We start from the raw sequence: 17,932 nt of genomic DNA on the forward strand, positions 1-17,932 counted from the left end.
GAAAATGGCAACATTAAAATAGCGGATGACGACGTGTAAGGGGAAAAAACAAGGAGAGAAACAGAAACAGGAGCGTTGTCTTCTTTTCTGCGTTTTCCCTTCTTGTCTATGATGTGCGACTCAAACTTTAATTGCCTTGCGGTAGTTCAAGTGACACATCCAATGACATTGCTGGGCACACGTCTCCCACCACAATTTGTAAGCCTTGCATGGCATGAACGTTATAAAGCCACAATAAACAAACTGTATTTTCTCTCTATAAAAATAGATGCCCCAGGAACAGTGATTCAATTGTTTCTTTGCCCTGACTTTACAGTGGAGTCATCAAAACAAAAGGCTATATGGCTTGGGACATGCAGACAACACGGACAGCGTTGCAGAATGTAAATAAAGAGAACGGCGGGTATCTGCACTACAGCTCAAAAGTTTGGGATCACTTGCAAATGTCTTTGTTTTCCAAAAAAAAACATTTTTTCCATTTCACAAACATTTTTATTAATTTCACAAACAATCAAAATAAATTTTCAAAGAACTATCCATTTTTGCATAGAGGCCTACTATCAACAACTGTCAGTCCTCTGCATCAATCTCCTGGTATGGCTGCTAATCCAAGTTCATCATTTTATAAGGCTAATAGATGACTAGAAAAGCCATCTAAAAATCTAAACTAAAACTAAAATCTCTTACCATGCTGTTAACTACTCCCTTCAGAGAGCAGCACAAACTGGGTCTAACAAGGACAGAAAAACGCTGCACAACTGTGCAAGAGAGTGTGTAGTTTAAGACAAAGATGCCTCACAGCTGCACTAAATAGTAGCCATCAAACACCAGTGTCAGTATCAACAGTGAAGCGGCGACTTCAGGATGCTGGACTTCATAGCAGGACTGCTAAGAAAAAGCCAGACTGGCCAAAAGAAATTTCCAAATGATCCAAAACTTTGGAGCGGTAGTGTATGTTGAAAATGTAAGACTGCACATATTAGCTTCAGAAGAACTCAAATTTCCTAGGCGCCACACGGTCAGGTTTATGTCAAACGTGCTGCCAAGAAAGTTCTGTAAAACGCCATAAGGGAGTCCTAACAAAGTGTAAGACAAAACGTAGCATGAGTGGAAACTGCATTTACAAATCTATGAGAAGGAATCCAGACGTGTAATAAACTGTATGTGTACATCAGTTAATGGTTTCAAAAACTATTCTATGCATGTTCAATGGGGGGTGGGGGGTGGGGGCTCCGTGACCCATTAGGAAGCAGCGCTAGTCCAACCCACTGAACTCCAGGCAGCAGTGGCCTCATTTTAATGGCAGCCGCTCAATCATAACATCTTATCTACGGGCACGCTGAGTCATGGAATTCAGCTGTGGCCAATAGCCAAGCAGCAGGTTTACTTACGGCCGCCATTGATTGGTTGATCGCGGGAGCGCAAAGCTGAAAGGGCACATACCAGCAAAAGGAGCAGAGCCTGGAGCAGAAACCAACCAGTTTGCTCGCTCTCCCCCCCCCCACTCTCTCCGACTACCTTGCTTTGCGGCAACACCTTCTCTCTGTTCCTTGTCCCTGCAGTGGCAGAATTAGCTGCATAGTCCCAGTCAATATCTGTCAGTCAAACTCCACTAATGTACCCCTAGGACTAATTAGTGGTTTCTACCTTCTCCAGGGCCAAAAAGGAAGGAAAATGTCCTCAGTAATAGATTTATTTGCCACTGAAAATGACTCAACACATTATTGTTTAAACAGGGTTAGGGTGAGGCAAGATAATTGTGTCTTGCCTACAGTTAAGCATTGTGGGCTGCATGAGTGCTGCCAACGCTGCCAGCACTGAGGGAAACATCAATGCCAAAATGTACTGTGTGATTGTGAGGCAAAGTGTGATCGCCTCCCCTGGGAAACATTATAACAAGCCCAAGCACACGTTCAAGATGATCAAGTGCCTTGCTGACGAAGCTGAAGGTGATGTAGTGGCTGAGTACGTTTCGCCCAAACCTGAACCCAAAGAGCACCCGTGTGGCCTCCTCAGCTCTACTAGTGATGCCATCATGGAAGGGGATTTCAGTAACGACTAGGGATGTCGTGATTTGATCTTCAGTATCGGGATCGGTGTCCGATACGTTGCATTTTTTTAAGATGGGATAACAACGGCTCCCGCCAACTTGCCGTCGCAACACCACCATTTACCACATTTACTTGGGACATTGGGTATGAGGCTTGTAGTACAGCAGTAGTTCCCCCTCACTGTGTCCGGACTGCTGTATCATGGTGCCGGGAGCTTGTACGGGAAGTGCAGTTCGAACCGTTGGTTATTAAAACTACAGGCCATCAATAAATTACTATTGCGCTGAAGAGAGTCCAACCGAGCCGGTGAGGATTCCCATAATGTTATTGGAGTGCAGCAACAAAAGGACAGGAGCCGGAGCCGCAGGAGGCACGTTTATTCTTAGCCCACTCGTCTGTTCACTGACTCTCGTCAAGTGACCTCAACACATCACACTTCCGGTTTTCAAAATAACAGCACATCCTATGTCAGATGATTAGTCCCACCCTAAAACTATTTAGCACACTCAATTCTATCTTTTATTATATGGAATTTTATTGATGAGGGATTGGATCAGAAGCTACGTTAAAAAGCCATAGCATTTCAGTATGTGGAATCAAACTATGGAATGGATTGAGTAAGGACCTCAAACAATTCACGAAACAATACAAGCAGTTGATGTTTGCTAAATACAAGGATGAAGAGTCTTGAACCAGTCGTGATGTGCTATATATATCACTATATTGACACTTACTATGGTACCCATTATGTCATTGTATGGTCATATCACCTCGTACTATGGTACGTGACAAAAAATTTAAATTAATAAAATAGATAAAATAAAAAAAAACTTTAATTATATTAGGAAAGCAGGAAGTGAACAAATGTAACAGTTACTGATTGTAAAAGTACCAGATGGAGGGGTCGGATTTAATAAGCTCTGCTTCTTCCTACTCCTTTTGGACATGTGGAACTGTGAACTGATTATGTGATGCACTCAATTGGAATCTGATGCATGTTCAAATGAAATTAAACCATTACCATTACCATGCGAGATAACAATGGTGCTCATGCTAAATATTGTCGTTTTGGACATGATCCATGTGCTTAGGAACCCCAGTGAACCATAACTCCCCCGTTTCAGTAGCACTCGCGCAGCCCCTGACCTTGAGGATGCTACCAGCACAAGTATATGAAAGTTTACTTTCTAAAGTATTGTCCCTTGAGAAGATGAAATATAAAACACAGGGGGTGGGGGGTGGGGGGACTACTGTAATTGTATCTAACAGCTGCTCATATCGAGGCATCACCATTCCATTGAGGCTTACATCCTGGTCCTTCATCTCCATGGACACCAGGCTTCCAAACGCTGTCTCTGTGGATTCTTTTTTTTTTTTTCTTTAAAAAGGGCCTCTTTAATCGCTTTCACTTCCTCAGAGCCGCCCTTTAAACCATTAATCATATATAAAAGCCTTACTTGCTATGTGCAATCCCCATTAATAGTCCATCAGAATTGGAAAACAACACTGTTGTAGGGCGGGGACAGAAATAGGGCAAATGCAATTTTTGTTCCATATTCATTCAAAGTTCTTGGGTGAGCCATTTATTATAAAGCAACCGCACACTGGCAACATTTAATGGTCGTTGTGTTCCCAGAATTGCTGACTCGAGGTCAGTCGTTTTGCACATTCTGTTAAAGTACCTCGGAACAGACAGACAATCGGGGCAAAGTACAGAGGGGTTTTTATCAACAGTACAATATGCAAAGGGACTGAACATCCACTGGGGTGAGAAGAGAATCTCATTTCAACCAAGGCAGGCACACTTTCTAATGGAAATTCAGATGCAATCATCCCAGAATGCACCTCTCACTGCCTAATAATCAGTCACCAGAACAAAGCCACCATTGAGCGGAGAGTGACTGTAATCTGGACCACCAAACTCCACCAAAGCTGCCTGCTATAATTAGCTCCTTTCTCCATCAAACACGGGCTTACACTGACTTACAAGCAAGCCTCGGCCACGCAACATGAGCGAGAGGGAGATTTAGTCAAGAGACACAATTTTAGATGAGCGGCGCATGAAGTCTGCCGCCGCTGACAGGTCGGCTCGTGGGAGAGAATTTGCAAATGAGCAGGTGACGGGTCTCCTTCGGCGGCACGGCGGTTTGCAATCGGCAATAAAAGGACATGAAAATAATACGGTTTTAAAATGGGGTGGTACTTACATCTAAAACCACCTTGTTCGCGTTACAAATAACCTCTAAGTTGCACTTGTGCGTCCATTTGATTAGCGAACACCCCCCTCCTCTATTTCCCTGCGAGAAAGCGTGCCAAACTCTGATATGTCCAGATAATGAGGGGACTTAATCTCACTTCCAGTGTCCTAATCAGAGAACACATACAGTATCTGGCCTACAGCCGGACAAGCAAAGCCTCCCTCCCTCTTAATCCCAGGACAGGAAGTACAGCACACGGCCCGATGGCAGATGGTACAGGGCTGAGTACGGACGCAAATGTACACTTATTAAAGGTTATTTCAATAAATTGTTCTGGAGGGGCACATTGTCAGAAACCAAACGACCATAGGGGACGGACTTCTCCCTTCACTATTATTCTTACTTTGTATGGAATGTCAGTCCAAGTCGCTCATGCCTTCGCATTTCTACCTCAGTGAATAAAACACAAGCAATAAGTTTACGCTTATCAATGATCCTCTGTATGATAGGTGCCCTGCGATCGCTTAAGACGTATAGTGAGCCCTCACTTATCACAGATAGACCTGGCTGTGATAAGTGAATCTCTGTGAAATAGGTTATCTTATTCATAAACACAATAGTTTCCTAGTTAGAACACAGAAAACCGGTTTACAAATGCATGTTTTTTTACATTAGAGCCCTCTAGACATGAAATAACACCCCTATAGTCACCATGACACTCAAATAACCCAATATAAGAGGAAAAAAGATAATAAGGCTCATGCTTGTATGTGCTGCTTTATATGATAATTGTATTTCAGTTCATTTAACCATTGTTAAAAGATTGAAAATGCTTAATTTAATATGCATAATATAATATGGCTGTATTCAAACATAAAACAGGATGACTTTTGAAAAATCGTGATAAAGTGAGCAGCGGAATTCATAGTGGTGAGGGATTACTGTACTTCTGCAGTAACAAAAACACAAACCAAAGATCCTCTACATGACAAAACATGTTTTTCAGGACATTGCTAGCTCGGAAGGGCTGCACGGTGATCAAGTGGTTAGCACGCAGACCTCACAGCTAGGAGACCAGGGTTCAATTCCACCCTCGGCCATCTCTGTGTGGAGTTTGCATGTTCTCTCTTCCAAAAAAATGCTAGGTTAATTGGCGACTCCAAATTGCCCATAGGTATGAATGTGAGTGTGAATGGTTGTTTGTCTATATGTGCCCTGTGATTGGCTGGCCACCAGTCCAAGGTGTACCCCGCTCCGACTCCGGCACAAGGGGCTAACGTTGGGCCTCTACCATGTCTGCAAATACACTTCCAGGTTTTGAACTGAACTTACTCTGTTGTTCTTCGCAGCCGGATTTGGCCCACAGGCCGCCAGTTGAACATCCCTGAATTAGCAAATTTGAGCTGCAACTGGCCCAATCAAGCAAAAAAAGCAGAAGTGCTGACAGCTGCTGTTGCATTTACCTGCAAGCAAATTATCAAACTACACTTGTGTGTGTGTGTGTGTGTGTTGACTCCCTTCGCACCACTGTCCTCCCGAGGCAGTTGATTAAACTCAATGACTCATCAAAACAACACTACCCCTGTAGGTGTGGGAGTGAAAAGTAAGTGCATGGATAAGGGCAAGAAAAGAACCATCATATAGAGGAAATGTACTTCCTTCAATATGGGAAAAATTAACAATTGTAAGCTTTGGAAGACATTCATGTAATCAAACAATTCATTATAGCAAGTTAGTTGCTAAGGCCATGTTTTTCCAACCAATCTTGGTCAGATTTTACAAACACATGCTCGGCAGTTGCCTAAAGCTGTAAACCAAATTTGGTGGCAATTCGATGAGGATTCTACAACTAAAGTTGCAGCGCAACAGGGGTGTTTTGAAGAGCGCATCAGGCTGTACAGTCACACCTGGATTTTTGTACACTCAACTTCTCACTGGGGTGTCCTGACCCGATATAATGGTGGAGTATTAGGGCCACATTGACAAATATTTGACAAATCTGACATTTCGAGAACAAAGTTGGAAATTTAGGAGAATAAATGTATACATTTACGACAATAAAAACTCCTGAAGAGACAGCTAGAGGGCTAGAGAGCGAGAGGACTAGAGAGCTAGATAGGACAGACTTCCTTTATTGTCATTGCACAAAGACACAGCAGTGAAATTGCCAACGAAATGTTGTTGCCTAACACCGGAGACAAAAGAAGATTAATAATAATAATAATAATAATAATAATAATATGGAGAATAAATAGATGATACCAAATATGAACAACATAATTTACAGCGTAAACAGTAAATTGCACAAATAATAAAAATTATTTTGAAATGAATAATTTATTTTAGTTTAATTTAATATTACAGCATAAACAGCAAATTGCACAAATAATTTAAATAATTTTAATTTAATTTATTTTAATTTAATTTTACAGCATAAACAGTAAATTGCACAAATAACTACAATAATTTTAAATGAATAATTAATTTATTTTAATTTTATTTTACAGTGTAAACTATAAATTGCACAAATAATTGAAATAATTTAAAATTAATAATAATTTAAAGTTTTGCATGTGCGTGTGGGCAGGTAGAGGGGCTTATTTGGCATTCAGCAGTGTGACGGCCAGGGGGAAGTACTAGCTGTCTCCAAACCTGGTTGTTAAGCGTACACGCCACTTCATTGTGGATAAAACCACATGCATAAAAAAGTCAATGTGTCAGTTCTAACATTCCATACTACAAAATCTGTCATTAAAAAAAGTATGCAAGACTCATGCAGGCATAGGAAGTGGAACAGTTAGTTTTTGTACCATTACGTTTTGGTTGAAAAGCGTTGCCAAAATTTAGCTTTAGTTTTCACAGTTTCGCACATTGTTTTGTATCGCGCCACAAAATCAAGCAACCAAACAAAGCGCCCTAAGAGGTAGACCTGCAACCATTAATCCATGATTAATCAATTACCCAATTAATCAACAACTATTTTGGTATTACTTTTTTTTTCAACTGGGAACTGTTTCTGTTTGGTTCATATTGATTTGGTCCGTCTACGGCCTAAACAATTACTCGATTAATCTAAACTTTCAGATTAATCAACTAAAAGTTTCATTTTTCTTGCCTGGAATGGATTAATTTGATATACATGATTTCCTTGTGGGAAGAAAACGCTTCCATTTTTACATGTTTAGGTTTTTGTCAAACCTTTTGGAACAAATGAATAACAAAAATCGAAGTCGGGTCAAACGTATTTATCCGAAAAGTAATAGCACAGGCAAGATGGTACAGGTGAATATTTAGACAAATTGTCATGCTTTCGTGCCTGGGGGTTCAGGAGCAGAAACGAACTTTGATCATTCAGATATGTGCAAAATACACACATAATTTACACACTAGGTGGAAAAACATCTTTCCGCCCGGGTTTTTGATACAGCAATGACACAGCAGTGAGTGCGCGCACGCACGCACACGCACGCACACGCACACACACACACACACACACACACAACCACATCCTTTGCCACCAGTCCAGCACTTTCAATCCATCAGCATCAATCTTAAAATGTGTGTGGCAGTAAAGCAGACATGTCTCCTGGAATGAAGTGGCCGAGTATCCAGACAGAAGGGAAGGAAAAGGGAAGCAGCACCGGGTAGAAAGGGAGTGGCTGGCCTGGCAAAAGGAGGAGGGAGGTGGTGGGGGGTGCAATGACCACTTTGCAGTGAAATGAAGCCGTGACACATGAGTGGCATAAAATAAGATTCGTGAGCTCATCACCTCACGTTGCAGGAAATGGGATAGAAATGCCTTAAATGTGCTAAACAGCCTGACTAATCCAAATATGCAGCCAATAGGGATGATTTAAGGATTTGTCCCTGAAAGCGCTAAAACGCGTCAACTCGCATTTGTTGCTCATTCTGCTGATTAGATCTAATAGTTTACCCGCCGGTCATGATTGTTGTTTCAAGCCAACATTTTGTGTGCACTTTCTGCAGGCCTGACCAATGCATTCCAGGTGTTGCGCTGCAAACAATTGCTTTTAATATTTGGTACACTCCACGGGTGTGTTAACTTGCTGTGTAATAGCTTTAAATACACAACACGAGCATTGTTATTATTATAATATGAGGAAGAATTATGATTACAAGTAAGGGGGTTGGATCACACAAACCCTGTGGGGATTGGGGTTTACTCCCATTTCCTTGTTATTCACAAATGTTTATAATTTGACATATTATTTAGCAGGGAATAAAAGCAAATTGTGACTAATTTAAAATGAGTACCTACCATAACATTCCTTCCTCTATGGATTCCGTCCACTCCTCTCTTCTCTCTTGGGTAGTCTTTAAAAAAAAAAAAAAGACAAAAACACTCCCCACCAATACTTATTATCCGCGTTATCTGTCTCAAAAGAGTCTAAATGTTCATTTTTCCCACTTTCTATGCTGACGACTGAAGTTTTCACATTAGCATTCGCGTTCCGGAGGGCTAACAGACATGCTAGTTAGGACGCAAGCGGGGAAAATGCAGCACAAAGTCTTCCTCAACAAAACAAGAAGCAAAAAAAGGAGGTGCTGTTGCTGCCGCTGCTTTCAAGAATCGCTCTTTTGTTGAAGTCTGTATTGCTTCGCCACCACGTTGTTTGGAGCAATTATTATTTCCTTTGTTGTGTCCGAAATAACAAAACCCCTCAAAAAAAAAAAAAAAAAAATCGGGAGTGGGGGAGAGGCGATCGAGATCTCGTCTGTTGAAATGACCCAGAGTGGAGCCAACAGTCCGTGTCTTCCTTCGTGTGGTTGAGCTCCCTGGCAAGCTAGAAAAAATGTGTGACGGTTGTGGGTTCTTTTTTTGTCAGCTTCCCAATAATGGCGGCCCCTTTTTTCCCGACTCCAAGCAGCAGCAGCAGCATCTCCCCTCCTCTTTCACCGCCAACACAGAGAGACAGTCTCGCCCAGTGGTGCACACACACAATTACAACACACGCTTGTACATTCACCATCACACACGTTCCACCTCCAGCCACCCAAATATATAGAAAAATATATATTCCATATATATTTAACGACTTCACGAATAGACTTTAATAAATATATGTTTTGTTAGCTTGTCCACAGTTAATGTAATTGCATTTATTGTCAATTGTAGTCACAACTAATGGTAAATGAAATGCAACACAGCGGGAAAAAATTCCTGAGTAGGCCCTAAATATGTATATATTTTTAATTTAATTTTATTTTAAAAATATATATAAAATGTTTATTTACACTATATCAATGTAAAAATATCGCCTAATGCGCCATGTATGCTATATTTGCATATTTTCCCAGGTAATATACATGTTTTATGATATGTAGTTTTTTTTTATAAAGCCACACTACCACACTAAAATCCATGTGATTGCAACAACCGTCAGTAGTTGGCACCAGGGGTGTCCAAACTTTTTCTACTATTTAAGTATGCAGGGGCGACTTTGGTACATTAAAACCAATCCATTGTAGATCAACATACACTACAAGTGCTGCATATGGAAAAGTCAAAGCATGCCCAGGCCATTTTGATACTTTTTTATGCGTTTTTAAAGACAAAAATTTGTGTTTGTTGTGACAAAAAATATTATTAACACCTATTCTAGAATGTCATGAGCCAATTAAAAACATGCTGTGGGCTGCAAATTGCCCCCAGGCCATAGTTTGGACACCCCTGGTCTACACGTTTTGGACTATGCCAAAGAGATTACCAATAACGCACCGTGCTAGGTCCAAATATGCATTTTTGTTTTCGCCAAGTGATCCTGCCTAAAAGCCAGGCTGTGTTGAAAGAGCACTGACCTTTGTTTAAATAAACACACAGACTCATGTCCAATCACACTGTGCTCTCTCCAGCAATATTTGCATGACCCCAATCACACAAGACCAGATCAGCAGGGGTCAAAGTTTCTCTTAATAATAATAATCTGCCTCTGTTTCACATCCGCGTCAGTTTCCCTTCCGTAGTTTCTGGGCAGAAGTCCTTGCCATTGTTGTTTCCTCAACATTTCACCTCATCCCTCTGTCTGTGTTTGCAGCTGAAATACTTGTAGTTCCCAAGGGTTCGTACATTCCTCTCCTCAAACGTTGTGCAATGCCTGACAGCCCCAGTTCCTCCACCCCATCTAATTCATATGAATGCTCAGAGAGCGAGGAAGGCTGTCCAAATTTCCCGTTTGTGGTCAACTAGCTGGTGATTCAGACCAACATCTAATTACAGTGCCAAATTAAGGAAGCTTTCAGACAAACTTATAATTATAATATCGATTAGTAATGTTAGTAAGTCTATTACTTTATTCAACTTCTTTATTTTCTAATGCTCTGTATATATATTTTTTTACTTTCACAAATGTCTAATATTTTTAGCCTGTCATGTGATCAAAAATGCACAATGAAACGTTTTACCAAAGAACGCCGGTTATTGTAGTTTTAAGACTCATTACTATTAGTTAACTGGTTGAATTAAAAACTACATCCCCCAGCATGCAACGCGACATCACCAGTTCTTCCTTCGCTTCCTGATAGCTTGGTAAAAGATAGCGGGCGAGCGGTCGGAGGTATTACTGATGTATTTTTGTCGAAAAACGGCATAATCGTCCAAGAACGAGCCTCTGGAGTGTCTAAGGTGTACGTTTAGGAGAAGAAAATGGTAAATATGTCACAAATAGACCCAGCACATGCTATCTAAGCTTAGATTTCATTCCGTATCACCGCTCGCCGTACACAACCATTAGCTGCATTGCTAAATTACAATCGCTAAAGCTAAAATCGCATGTTAACACAACTGTAATAAACAAAACTAAACTATTTTGTGATGAACAATTGAAACAGCACTAAAATTATTACTGTGGACCAGCTGCTCCTGTCTTACACTTTGGCTAACGCTAACAGGACGTGTGCAGTTGAATGAAGTCGTCCACCCATGCTAACAGTTAGCATAGAGATATAGTAGTGGAGTACATTGACATGTACAAACGTTGACTGTGCTGATTTTGTCCCATACGTTAGATCCGCTTCATCTTGATCCAGAACCGAGCTGGAAAGACACGACTGGCCAAATGGTACATGCAGTTTGACGATGATGAGAAGCAAAAATTAATCGAAGAAGTGCACGCTGTGGTGACTGTCAGGGATGCCAAGCACACCAACTTTGTGGAGGTGAGGAATATGCAAAAGTATCTCACGTATTAACAATAGAATGCATAGACATACATTTGCTACACCTTGATTGCTTCAAACAGCATCTCACTTAGCCTTGCCAAATTAAGACCCATTGGTGACAGAAGGGCTCCATTGAGTCCTTTGGTCCATGAGATAACCACTACAGTGACTTAGCTCTACATAAATGAAATTGACATGGCCTTTTCCCCCCACCCCCCAGTTCCGAAACTTTAAGATCATATACCGACGCTACGCTGGGCTATACTTCTGCATTTGTGTGGACGTGACTGATAACAACTTGGCATATCTCGAGGGAATCCACAACTTTGTCGAGGTACCACGCACACACACTTAAAGCACACAATGTACTGTATAGCGTACAGTGGAGCTGCTCAGCAAGTCAGCTATGATGATTGAGTTGTTCCGGTCTGATTGTTTACAGGAATGTCTGTTAATGATTGTCTTTGAAAAAACACATTCTTATGTCTTGCTGAACATTAATAGAACATTCTTGAGGGTGGTGCAGTTTACAAAAGTCTGCTCTAAGATCTTATTACAACAAAAACACAAAGATAGTGTTCAGTTGGTTTCAGGACCACAAACTCTTAAGCAAATATCATCTACGACAGGGTGACATTGTGTCGAACATTTACCATTGCTGACACGATAAACACCCCTATAGTCACTTTACACCACATTGCTAATGCGCAAGCATGCTAGCAGGCTAACTAGTTAGCTTCAAATTAATTCATTCTCAACAGAAAGGGTTTCAAATAGAGCGAGGAAGAAAGATAATTAGAAGTCAGAAATAGACCACATGTGATGGGAGGATAACTTATTTTTTCACTTTATCATGTCAGACATGTAATGGCTGACGTCATGCACGTTAAGGTAATTAGATTTAAGGTACTGTCATCGGTGATCTGTGTCATCACTGATGCCTGGTGGTCAGTATACTGCATTTAACATGTACATTTTTCAATATTTGTTGACTAATACTGGGCCATAGTCAACCGCTAAATGGCAATAATTTTTGAAAAACTGCAATAGAGGGAGCGATATTCGAACCACGATGTAGCAAGGGTTGACTGCATATAATAAAGACCTGTTTTTAAATGGAATACATATAGCAACTATTTCTGGCTTTGTTTTTACATTTCTGTCTTTAACGCTACCATAAAAGCTGTGTAGTCTTAGAGGATCTTTGACTAACCGTTTTGCAGCTCAAACGGCGTTTTTCCAAAAAAGTAAAAAGCTTTGTTGTTGACTATGGTCTATTATTAGTCCAAAATATTGAAAAACGAGTCATGTAGTATTCTGGTCACCATGTGTCAGCCATGATACACTGATGAGACATTACATTACCTTAACTTGCACGGCACGCATTTAGAAATGGATGCAGAGTCCGACATGACTAAAGTTCTCCTCCCATTCCATGAGGAAGTGGTAACTTGTGGCTTCTTGCGTTGTATTTTTTTTTCCCTCCACTCCGCTTGAAGACCTTTTAGGTTTAGTTAGCCTCCAATTTCTCTATTCTAGAAGCTTGGTAGCATGCTATACTTAAAGCGGCGGCCATCTTGTGTCCCTGCAGTGATCCCATAGCCTGTGCGTAGGAGTTACGCAATGTGGTGTCCACAGGGCTCTAATAATGGTAAAAATCATGTTTAGGAAGTCATAAACTGTTTTTCTATGCTCTAACTACAAAAATATTCCCCTTATTAATATTGAATCCTACATCACTTATCAGTCAGGTCTGGACCCAGTTAACTTTCTTTGATCTTTGACTCCATAAAATGGTCCTGTACAATTGGCTGGTGCCCAGTCCATGGTGTACCCCACCTCTCTCCCAATGTCAGCTGGGATAGACTCCAGCATCCCCCCCGTGACCCTAGTGAGGACAAACGCCATAGAAAATGGATGGGTGGAAAAAATAAATGGATATCTCACTCTTACCATTATTGCAACTAAACAATCACGTCATGACGCCGTGAAGTCACCCCATTGTGTGTCTCCTGCAAGGTGCTCAACGAGTACTTCCACAACGTGTGTGAATTGGACCTCGTCTTCAACTTCTACAAGGTGAGAAGAAATGTTCACACTATCAGTGACAAGAGTACGAAAGACACATGAATGTTTCCCTGTGATTCCATAGCAACCAATGTCTAATTAACACCAACTGGTGCGGAGGGGAAAAAAACTGCTCTCTCCAGCTGCCGTTGGTGCCCTTGTGAATTAAAACTGTCCCAATTGATGTTCCACTTATAGAAACAAAAGAAATGCTGTCTTTTTTTTTACATGAAGCTGGGTGATTCAGTGGCTATTTTCATAAGTGATGAGTTGACAACTCGTCATTTCATGAGGCAATGTTCCAGGAAGTCCTATGTATGTGAGGAGGCAACCAGATAATGTCACATCTGCTTTCAGTTTGTGGCTTTTGGCTATTATTTGTTGGACTATTTTTGTTCAGAACTTGTTGATGTGACTTATCTGCTGTCAGCCCTGCCGCCAAGCCATCTCGTTTTCTTGCAGGTGTACACGGTCGTGGACGAGATGTTCCTCGCCGGAGAGATCAGGGAGACCAGTCAGACCAAGGTCCTCAAGCAGCTCCTCATGCTCCAGTCGCTGGAGTAGAATACAAAACCTCCTCAACGTCCCCATCCCTCCTTGTCCTGTCACAGGAGGGGAGTTCCTACTCTAATAGAAATTCATATATTGTCATGTTGTTGCACTGCTCATGAAGGCCGTCCATTTCAGGGACTTTTAAAAAAATATATATTTAAGCCCTGCGTTAGAATCTGAATTATAGGCTTTTACGGAGGGAAGAAACTCGTACCACCGTCTTCTCCAATCATCTTAAAAGCACTACTGTAATGAAGCACCATCATGATCAGTGCAGTGTATCCCGTCATCCTTTTTTTAAAACATGATTTTAAAACCTGCTGGTGATGTCATGTCACACACGGCCTGAGTGCGCGATGACAAAACACAGCAGGTGACGGCTGTACCTTCGCAAAGGCATTTCAACTTAATGACGTGGTGCTTGTATGTCGCACATTTTGGGAAGCAGTACCGCTGTGTGTGCTTAGTATGATGTGTGCAGTGTATCTCGTTGAATATCATGGAACGCATTCATTCCAGCAGCACGCTACTTGTGCGCTTCAAACAGTATTTACCTGTTAAATAAATGTATTAGGTGTCACTTATTGGCTTTTAAATACACCACCACCTATCGTAACATAATACTAACCTTATTCTACCAAACATGTTTCTTTTTGTATTTTGAGTAGAGTAGTTCAATATATACTGCTTCCTTTTGTCCGTTTTTTTTTACTAGTGTTGTCTCCCAGCACAATACCCCCAAAATGTCCCATTATATGTAAATAAATAAAGTATGTGAACAAATTTAGCCTCTATAAGTCTTCTCCGGTTAACTGTTTCAAGACCATTGATAATGACGTCATGTTTTACAATGCGGTGCCAGGGCACCCTCTGGCGCCAGACTGTCGGCATTACACCTCACACTGCCAATTCAATTATGACGCCAGTCTGACAGCCTGCCCGAGATCAATAAATCAGTCGCTAGATCCACTTGAGCAACATAAAACCACTCAAGCTGTAACTGAACCGACCCCAGAAGCTAAATCAAAACGATTAGACACGGCGGCCTATTACTCTTCATCACGCAAGCCCCTTCTGCCGCCCTCGCTCCATTGCCTCCTGAAGACAAACTGGAGCCAGAGGGGATCCATTGGGGCGGGACTGTTGTAAGACACACCGGTGTCTTATAAATTAGGATTATGGATATCGGCAACTGTGTGTTTTTTACGCAGGTAGCCAGTTAAGAGGTCAGAGACGTCAGTGATATCATGCTGGATTTTCACTGGCAAAAAAGCAGATTTTACAACAGGTTGCATAATTGTTACAATCAATGAACAGCAGTCACTCTAAAGACAACTCTTATTTACAACACACACTAAACCGGATGTACATTCATTTCAGATGATATGGCATTCCTTACTAAGCAACAACTGAGTTGTTGGTACAGTATGATGGCATCGGAAAACAATGGCTGGTTCATTATGAGCTGCTGGTTAAATACACACACAACAGAATCGCTTTGGATGAGTTATTCCTAGTACTGCCACACACGGGCAGCAAGAGCACTCAGTTGTTCTTTAGTAAGAAATGATGACAATTAAAATCTTTTATTATAGTTCAAGTCAAATCAAATGTACAGTCCTATATAGTTACAGTATAAACAAAACCTCTTCAAAGTAAAAGTGCACTTGCAGAAGGTGCAAAGGAGTACTAGGGCCACACCGAGAAGAATATACACCAATAATGTTACCAGAATAAAGCTGTCATTTTACAAATAATAAAAGTTGCAATAGTACGGGAGAATAATGTTACGGAAAGATACAAATGACTAAAGTGGAATTATGAGGAAAAATGGTGTATAATTTGAATAGTGTCATTATATGATAAATACTTTGGAATGTTAGGAGAATAAAAAGTAATTTGGAGACGAACGTCTGAATATGACATACAAGTTGTACTTATAGTACAGATTTTAAGAAATTAATTTTAACAATATAGTCCAAAAATGAGAAAACGGGTATAAATTAAGTATTTTCCCCAAGAAACCATAATTTAAAAATAATTATATTTTCAAACAATGAAATTGCACAAATTTTGGAAATGTTATGGAAATAAAGTTGAACTGTGTTTTTATTTCTTCCAAAAACGTGGGATAAACTGTGAATATAAGCAAAAAGTATTAACTTTATGAGAAGTCATATAAGGAAGAAATTAGTTAAATGAGAACCATGTTGTAATGTTAAACGTATTGTTTATACACAACATGACTGTTAAAATTCCTAAACTACTTTTTGAAATGATGATCTTATCTCAGTGTGGCCCTCGTACGTCTTTGTACAGGAAGAGATAAACAATAACACAATGAAAACAGCTTGCTGTCGTGTAGATATATATATATATAACGTGTGTGTGTGTGTGTGTGTGTCTGACTCATCATCTGAGACTATTTGTTTTTGTGTGCCAAGTCATTGCGTCACATCAAAAGCTCCAGTGGAAATTCCCGTCGCCTCACTGACATGAAAAAAACTCATAGGTCAGACTCAATCTGCTTCTGTGCTAAACCAGTGAGAAGACATTTTTCTTTCTAATTGAGGCTCACCAAAATGTGGCCTGCCTCAAGACGGCACCTATACGGGCGCAAATATTGGGACAACTGCAGGAGTGAGAAGTGAAGGAGTTTGTCCCGACTTTGCAGCTATCGTAGCTTCCACATTGGAGTGTGTCCAACATGGCTTTTAGAATGTCTTAATGTGACATCACATTTTCCAAAGCCCAATGTAGCCTTTTTGTGACCACAAATATAATATGTTAATGGTAAAAAAAACAGCATTTCCATGTGAAACTACAATTTTACAGGCAAAATAATTTGTAAGTATAGCATTTTTCTACGAGGTTCTGGAGTGTTGGCACTCTTTTTCATTTGTGACGATCATTGCTGCCAAGGCATGCCTTTATGCACCAACTAAAGACCCTTCTTCAGCAATGAGGCCATGTCCTAATACTTTTTTCAATACAGTCTTGAGTGCATGAGCGGTGACATTTTAGTGAGATAAAACGTTTTTGTGCTTTTTTCTAACTGGCAACCACACTTGTGTAACAGCACGACTGGATGACTCCCTCTTTTAACACAAAATGAGCCCAACGTGATACTTTGGCATATGTACAGTGAAATGGAGTTGCTGCCGCTGCAGCCAATGGGACCGGAAAGGACGCAAATCCACTACAATGTGCATTTCAGTAAGGCCGGCACCCCCGCAAAAGTGCATTTTCCGTGGTAAGAAACCGATCTTAGGTGGGGATTAGCTTCCGGACATCTTCCTAAACCTCCTCCAAACTTTTGCTGTGTTAATTTTGACATTTACGCTGAAAAGAAGCAGAAAAAAGCAATAATAATAATAATAATGTTGAAAAAATAGCTGTGCAAATTTTAGAGCTGCGGTTGTTACTAAAACCGGGAATGAGAAGCACATGTATTAAATAAAAAACATGACTATACTGCATATCCCATTCATCCATCCCATGGACCAACACTGGTCCATTACTAGCTGGGAAACACTGAAGACCCAATCCCACAGTAAGTCTTACCAGAGCGCCAAAGGGGTTGCGGTGATCTCCACTCATCCAGGTGCTGTGAGGTGTCTCAGAGGACACCCCAAAACAACTGGAGCTGGGCTGATATTGCGGCCACTGACCTGTAACTGTCTTGTCGGTGTGGGTTTATGGACAGTAAGATTGTTGGGAAGGGGCGGGGGGGTTGAAGGTGTCCACAACTAGCAACCACAGTGCTGCTTGTTCTGTGCGATGCTGCCTCTGGGCTGTCGCAGCTGCCTCAGTGAAGCATCCCCGTACTGGATGCCTGAGCCCATCCTCTCCGGATCCAGCTCGCCTTCGGGGGGGATAAGGATA

At 41.0% G+C, this 17,932-nt stretch overlaps 3 protein-coding genes across 7 annotated transcripts in view; 1 reads left to right on the forward strand and 2 right to left on the reverse strand.

Annotated features, from left to right (window-relative positions):
* The window catches only part of arhgap35a (Rho GTPase activating protein 35a), a 69,341-nt gene extending 60,662 nt beyond the window's left edge, over positions 1 to 8,679 (reverse strand). The window contains exon 1 of the mRNA XM_058079668.1: positions 8,529 to 8,679. The gene's annotated coding sequence lies outside the window, so the exon portion shown is untranslated. The remainder of the gene's footprint in view (positions 1 to 8,528) is intronic.
* rab4b (RAB4B, member RAS oncogene family) overlaps positions 8,586 to 17,932 on the reverse strand; it is a 34,085-nt gene continuing 24,738 nt past the window's right edge. For all 5 annotated transcript variants that reach the window (XM_058079687.1, XM_058079689.1, XM_058079691.1 and 2 more), the window contains one exon: positions 8,586 to 17,912. In XM_058079687.1, the coding sequence (XP_057935670.1) occupies positions 17,797 to 17,912 (116 nt within the window). In that variant the 3' untranslated portion in view covers positions 8,586 to 17,796. The remainder of the gene's footprint in view (positions 17,913 to 17,932) is intronic.
* Positions 10,763 to 14,830, forward strand: ap2s1 (adaptor related protein complex 2 subunit sigma 1). The gene is made up of 5 exons (XM_058079693.1): positions 10,763 to 10,916; positions 11,276 to 11,425; positions 11,649 to 11,762; positions 13,448 to 13,507; positions 13,958 to 14,830. Exons 1-5 carry the CDS (start codon positions 10,914 to 10,916, stop codon positions 14,057 to 14,059), a joined length of 429 nt encoding a protein of 142 aa, XP_057935676.1. The 5' UTR covers positions 10,763 to 10,913; the 3' UTR covers positions 14,060 to 14,830.

Source organism: Doryrhamphus excisus, chromosome 8 (assembly GCF_030265055.1).
Source record: "Doryrhamphus excisus isolate RoL2022-K1 chromosome 8, RoL_Dexc_1.0, whole genome shotgun sequence".
Lineage (NCBI taxonomy): Eukaryota > Metazoa > Chordata > Actinopteri > Syngnathiformes > Syngnathidae > Doryrhamphus > Doryrhamphus excisus.